The sequence below is a fragment of the Arachis duranensis genome, chromosome 7, assembly GCF_000817695.3.
Source record: "Arachis duranensis cultivar V14167 chromosome 7, aradu.V14167.gnm2.J7QH, whole genome shotgun sequence".
NCBI classification, from domain to species: Eukaryota; Viridiplantae; Streptophyta; class Magnoliopsida; order Fabales; family Fabaceae; genus Arachis; species Arachis duranensis.
The window spans coordinates 42688426-42694833 of NC_029778.3; the positions used below are offsets into that span (position 1 = coordinate 42688426).

General features: G+C 37.0%; 2 protein-coding genes across 2 annotated transcripts; both read left to right on the forward strand.

Annotated features, from left to right (window-relative positions):
• Positions 1-1467: 1467 nt before the first annotated feature.
• LOC107458900 (uncharacterized) lies at positions 1468-3635 on the forward strand. Its single transcript, XM_016077115.1, has 2 exons — positions 1468-2872; positions 2953-3635. Exons 1-2 carry the CDS (start codon positions 1468-1470, stop codon positions 3633-3635), a joined length of 2088 nt encoding a protein of 695 aa, XP_015932601.1.
• Positions 3636-4825: 1190 nt separating this feature from the next.
• LOC110273580 (uncharacterized) lies at positions 4826-6150 on the forward strand. The gene is made up of 6 exons (XM_052251573.1): positions 4826-4927; positions 5056-5212; positions 5292-5434; positions 5540-5578; positions 5837-5935; positions 6049-6150. Exons 1-6 carry the CDS (start codon positions 4826-4828, stop codon positions 6148-6150), a joined length of 642 nt encoding a protein of 213 aa, XP_052107533.1.
• The last annotated feature ends 258 nt before the right edge of the window (positions 6151-6408 follow it).

The following is a 6408-nucleotide window of genomic DNA, read 5'->3' on the forward strand; positions in this document are numbered from 1 at the left end:
TTAACCTCTAACTATGAAGGTAAGTTAAGTGGATGAATTCCAATTTTCAATCAACAATGAGTTTGATAACTCTAGAGTCACCAATTATTTAACCAAAGCCAAAAGGAAAGAAAATTGAAACTGCTCAAATAAAAATGCCTTCAGATGGGAAGCAATAATCATGTAATTAAAAGAAAGCAATAATAACTGAAATATCTCAAATAATATTAATTCAAAGAAAATCATAACATGAAAGAGTTCATAAATTTAATTGGAAAAATAAATAAAAAGGAACATTGAACCTGAATCGAGAGTCACTCTTAAAAATCAAGAGAAGTCCTAAATCTTAGTTTCTAAAAATCCTAATTTCTAATCCTAAGAGAGAGAGGAGAGAACCTCTCTCAAAACTAATCTAAATCATGAGAAGTGAATTATGAGTGCCTACTATAAATGGATGCAATCCCTCTACTTTATAGCCTCTAATCTGTGTTTTCTGGGCCGAGAACTGGGTCAGAAACAGCCCAGAATTCGCTGGTTACGAATTCAAATTCACTGATTTTTGTCACTTGCGACGCGGCCGCATGGGGCACGCGGTCGCGTCGCCTAGCGTCAGGGCCACTATGGCATATTATATATCAAATCGAAGCCCCAGAGGTTAGCTTTCCAACGCAACTGAAACCGCATCGTTTGGACCTTTGTAGCTAAAGTTATAGCCGTTTGAGTGCGAATAGGTCAGGCTGGACAGCTTTAGCAGTTTCTCCAACTTTTTGTATTCCTTCCACTTTTGCATGCTTCCTTCCCATCCTCCAAGCCATTCCTGCCTTATAATATCTGAAAACACTTAACACACATATCAAGACATCTAATGGTAATAAGAGAGGATTAATATTAGCAAATATAAGTCCAAAGAAACATGTTTTCAATCAAAGAACATAATTAGGAAGGCAAATGTAAAACCATGCAAATAGTATGAATAAGTGGGTAAAGAGTAATAATCAGTGACAGTGATAAACTTCTCCTCCTCCATTTTTTTGCATTCAGTATACAATGTCCACTTCTAATGCTGCTACCCCTGTCTCTGCTGGTCCCACTGTTGGTGCTGCCCCTGTTGGTCCCGCTCCCGCTGCAGATGTCCGCTCTAATAGAGTTGACCCAGGCTGAAAATATATTAGTACAGTAGAGGAAGGAAATACCAATGACACTGTATGTAATTTTTGTGGAAAGGTTATGAAAGGAGGCATCACACGGGCAAAAAAGCACTTAATGATTAAGCCTGGAAACGTTGCTGGATGTAAAATGGCTCCAAAAGATGTTATTGCTGAATTATGGGAGTATTACCATAAAAAAAATTGAGGAAGACAAAGTGCCACCCCGGGAAGCACCGAAGAACAGAGTGTCAATGCTAGGGAACTTGACTTAGAGAGTTTGGGGTTCGGATTGTCGGAGGAAGATGCTCAAGGGATTGATGAACCTTATAATCCAGCTCCAATGGCAGCAGCTAGAGGGGGTGCAACTAGCATGAGAGGTCCAATGGATTTGTTTGTTAGAAAACCTGAAACTGCCATTGCAAGAAACAAAAGAGAGAAATTGAGGCAGCAGAACATCAAGGAAGCATGTAATAAAGAAGCAGTTCGTAGAGTTCATCGTTACTTAGCACAGTGGTTCTACCAAGCTGGGATTCCATTGAACCCGGTAAAGTTGAAGAGTTTTCAAGAAATATTGTGGGCTGTTGGAAGCTTTGGTCCCAATTTACCTACTCCCAGTTATCATGCTCTAAGGGTTCTACTGCTTAATGAGGAGTTGGATTACACCAAAGGATTGTTGAAGGGTCATAAAGAGCAATGGGAAAAGTATGGTTGCTCTATTATGTCAGATGCTTGGACGGATAAAAGGCAAAGGAGCATTATTAATTTTCTTGTAAACTCTCCAGCAGGGACAATGTTTTTGAAGTCTATTGATGCTTCTGATTATGTGAAGACTGGTGAGAAATTATTTGAGCTTCTAGATGATGTTGTCGAGGAAATTGGTGAGCACAACGTTGTTCAAGTTGTAACTGATAATGGGAGTAATTATGTTCTTGCCGGTAAGTTGCTGACGGAGAAAAGGCCAAATTTGTTTTGGACTCCTTGTGCTGCCTACTGTTTGGATTTGATGCTTGAGGATATTGGGAAGTTACCATTAATTCAAAAAACCATAAAAAGGGCCATTTCATTGGTTAGCTTCACTTATAGTCACTCTAGCACATTAGCTATGTTGAGACACTTCACAAATGGCAAGGAGTTGGTAAGGCATGCAGTCACCCGATTTGCCACTTCATTTCTCTCTTTGGAAAGGCTTTATGAGGAGAAAGGAAATTTGAGAAGAATGTTCACCTCAGATGAATGGGCAAAGAATAAGTTGTCAAAGGAGGCAAAGGGGAGGGAGGTAACAAAGATTGTTATCATGCTATCTTTTTGGAATCATGTCAAGTACACCCTTAAGATCATGGGCCCTCCTATTCGGGTGTTTAGACTTGTTGATGGGGAGAAGAAGCCACCAATGGGATATATTTATGAAGCAATGGAGAAGGCAAAGGAATGCATCATGAAAGCATTTCTTAATGATGAGAGCAAGTACAATGATGTTTTTAAAATAATTGACAACAGATGGAATTGCCGACTTCATCGTCCGTTGCATGCAGCCGGTCATTTTCTAAATCCCGAGTTGTTTTATGACAACCCTCGGATTGAGCTGGATTTAGAAGTTACAAAGGGGTGGTTTGAGTGCATCACTAGATTGGTGCCAAGTCAAGCTGTGCAACATAAGATATTGGAGGAGCAAGCACTATACAAGGCCGGCTATGGACTTTTTGGATCAGATTTTGCAAAATCTCAAAGGAGAAAGATTTCACCCGGTAAGATTGTTATAAATTTTACAAAGCTTTATAAATTTAGTTCGGTTAAAGGCTTAGACAAATTTATTTTAATTTTATAGCATTTTGGTGGCGGACATATGGGCATGAAGCTCCAAACATGCGGGACCTTGCTATCAAGATCTTGAGCTTGACTTGTAGTGCATCTGGATATGAGCGCAATTGGAGTATATTTGAGCACATTCATACTAAGAAGAGAAATAGGCTTGATCATGAAAGGATGGAGAGTTTGGTCTTCATAAAGTATAGCCAACAACTCATCGAGAGGTACAACCTTAAAGATGAAGTTGACCCTATTGCACTCAATGATATTGATGAGTGTAATGAGTGGTTAGTGGGAGAAATTGGGACAACCACCTTTCGAGATGATAGTGTGGATGATGATGCTGATTTGGTTCATCAAGATGACAACACTTTGAGTTGGAACATTACTTTTGAAGCAACGGGAGGACATGAGCCTACAACAAATACTAGAAGACAACAAAATAGGAAAAGAAAAGAACCTGAAATTGCAAGAGGTGGTGCAAAGGGTGGACCAAGTGGGTCTAAGGCTTCAAAAAAAGGAAAAGAAAAGGCAGTAATTGTGGAAGAGGAAGAACCAGAATTTGAAGATGAAGAGGATTTCGAAAATGAAGAAGAACAAGAAGAGGAGATTCAATTCAATGATACCGAATCAGAGGATGATGAGGGGGCAAAGAGACATGATAATAATCGTGTTAATTTGGATGAATTTGATGAGAGGTAGAATCTAGATGGTCTATAGTTTTTATGTTTTGTGTCTTCTATTTTATGGCTTGCTTATGACTTTTGAGTTATGAACTTATGATTTGAACTTAATGTTATGTTTATTTGCTAAATTTGCTACTACTTTTCCTTTGCTATATTAATTAGATGTTTTATGACTAGAAAGTTGCTTATATAGATAGATTTTATAGTTTATTATATTTGCAATTTTTATGCATGTTTTTTTGTACATATATGTGTATTTTTTAGGTAATCCGCCATTTCCGTCATTTTTCGCAACGCCATCCGCTATAACTTTATGGCGGATTTTTTGCTCACCGCCATGAGCCGCCATCCGCAATCAAAAACTATGGCTTAATTAACAGATAGGGTGATAGTCGTCTACAGAGATCAGAGGATCATTGGTGCAAACTACAAAGTGATAGATGGCGAGGTCCTTTAAAAAGTGCATGATGTTTTGTTGTACCGGCAAGATTTTCTCGGTATGCTACTTAATTATTATTACTCTTGAAATCTTGAGCACGTTCTATTTTTCAGCTTCCAAAATCATACTATCAATCATATATTAGCTTCTGCATAATATATACTAATTGATTGAAACAATGGTCCTTCTTGTGCTTAATAATGCTCTTGTAGTACAATACAACTAACTAGCGTAGGTTTCAACTAGTCTGCCTCTATATGTATATATGCCTAATTTACAATACTAATTGAACCTCTAAATTAAACCCACTATTGATATAATAAAGTTCAATTATTATTAAACTAAGTATGTAATTATTTATGTTAGTCAGTCCCAACATTAAACTAAGTATGCAAACTCAGCATTCTACGTGTCCATGCAATTTAAATTATTTTGTATTATTCAATATATAGTAGGATTTTCTTTCAATTTATCATTTTATTAATATTCACATGGAAAGGTTACTAATTGATGTAATCAAGTTTCTGATTTCTCAAGATATCCACAAGGAAAATGATAGGTTAGGAAGATTAGAATATGCAATTCTGTTACGCATACTTATTATATGGTATATACTTCTGATATTATGTTTACATACCAATACCATCAGGTTATTGATTTCACTTTACGCATTTTGACGTATTAACTTGGTTCTAATCTAACTTTAGGTTGATATATGGGAGCAAAGGAGAGTGTTTGGATCTCGGGCAAAGAACCTTAAAGATCTAATGCTTGCAGAAGAAGCACCTACACCATTTCAATTCAGCAAAAAGAGATCGCGCTCTCATTCTTTAAAAATTATTAAAAGGGATTCTCGCTCCATCAAATTGGTAAGACTAAGCTCCACTCCTGCCTCTTCCAATTTTAAACTTAAATCATTCTATTGGTGATACGTCCCTCAAACTGGGTTGTAATATGCCTTAAATATCTCATCGTCGTGATATTGTATTGAAGCCAGAAATTGTCCATAGGAGGTCCAGCGGGAAAAATAGTATCTGCATTTCATTCAATGCTCACTGACCAGTCCATTGAAGATGCAGAGATGAGTAAATCCAAGTCTGCTATTCAACACATGAAAAAGATGGAAAGCGATGTTGACAATGTGTGCTCTATTGGTAAGCATACAGCAGAACAGAGTAGCACCTGTAGCATGGAAGTTGGGATTTTATTATTGATTTTTATAAATTGTTTCAGCAAAGGATCCTAAGCAAAAGCCTTTGTCAAAGGAGTTAGAGAAGGAAGAGAATACCTTGAAACAGTGCGTAGAGAAGCTTAAATTAGTTGAAGCAAATAGAGTTGTACTTGTCTCTCATTTAAAAGAAGCTTTGCATGAGCAGGTAAATTTTGATGCTGTTCAATGTACTTGATAGTTTTCTTCATGATTCATGCAGTTTTGTTCCTAACTGCATCTTGTTGCTGTTGCTTGTGGATACTTGTACCAGGAAGCGGACCTTGATTATCAAGGTTACCAGGAAGTTTCTGTACCTTTATTATTTTGTTGAAAGCTTGTTATTATCCCCTTTCTTTGAAATTCTTCCTTTTGATAATTCTTTTCAGTATGATTTTACCTGTTGCTATGCAAGGCATCTATTCTTGAGTCATACTCTTGACCTTTTTAATTTTAAAGAGTTTTCCTCTTTTTTTCCTCCTGGTTTAAATTTAGATAAGCTATGTTCTTTGGAATCCTATTTTCTAATTTGAATTTTAATCTACACATGCCAACTGTTTCTCTTTGGTAGGTTCTGATCATGAAATTTCCAAGTTATGGCAGAGAGCAGGCTTCTAGTGTATCTGGCAAAGCAGTGTCTGGTGGCATGTCTAGTGATGAAAAAAATCAAGTATGCAGTATGAGCAGTAATTGCTTTTCTCCTTATTTTTTATTTAATAGTATCTAATAACTGCGGCATTGAAATTAGTCAATATTTAAAATATCTTTTGCCCATTCTTTCAGAGACAGATTTCTGCTAGAGCTTTAATGCCCCCTCCTCGCCCCTCAAACAAGAAGCTGTCAAGGTGTAAATATATCAACCATTTTAAAATACCCCCCTTTTAAAATGGTGAATCTTATGATAACTACGAATATGCTGGTTATGACAACACTTAAAAAGTATAGTTTTTAACTTGCCCTTGTAGTTTTTTTTCCTCTTTCCATCATGAATATTTTGTTTGATTCTCTTTTGTATAGTATGAAACTGCATAAACTCTTTCAGTGTCATCGTCTTCATTAATGGTGCGAATGGAGCAAGTCAGAAGAGAATGAGCCACCAATGATGGCAGCATGCGTTTAAGTCTGCTACCCATCTCACTGTGT

Coding starts and splice junctions, on each gene's coding strand:
- LOC107458900 (XM_016077115.1), top strand. CDS start 1,468: ATGGCAGCAGCTAGAGGGGGTGCAACTAGCATGAGAGGTCCAATGGAT. Junction 2,873..2,952: donor AAGGAGAAAGATTTCACCCG/GTAAGATTGTTA, acceptor TTAATTTTATAG/CATTTTGGTGGCGGACATAT.
- LOC110273580 (XM_052251573.1), top strand. CDS start 4,826: ATGCTTGCAGAAGAAGCACCTACACCATTTCAATTCAGCAAAAAGAGA. Junction 4,928..5,055: donor ATTCTCGCTCCATCAAATTG/GTAAGACTAAGC, acceptor TATTGAAGCCAG/AAATTGTCCATAGGAGGTCC. Junction 5,213..5,291: donor TGACAATGTGTGCTCTATTG/GTAAGCATACAG, acceptor AAATTGTTTCAG/CAAAGGATCCTAAGCAAAAG.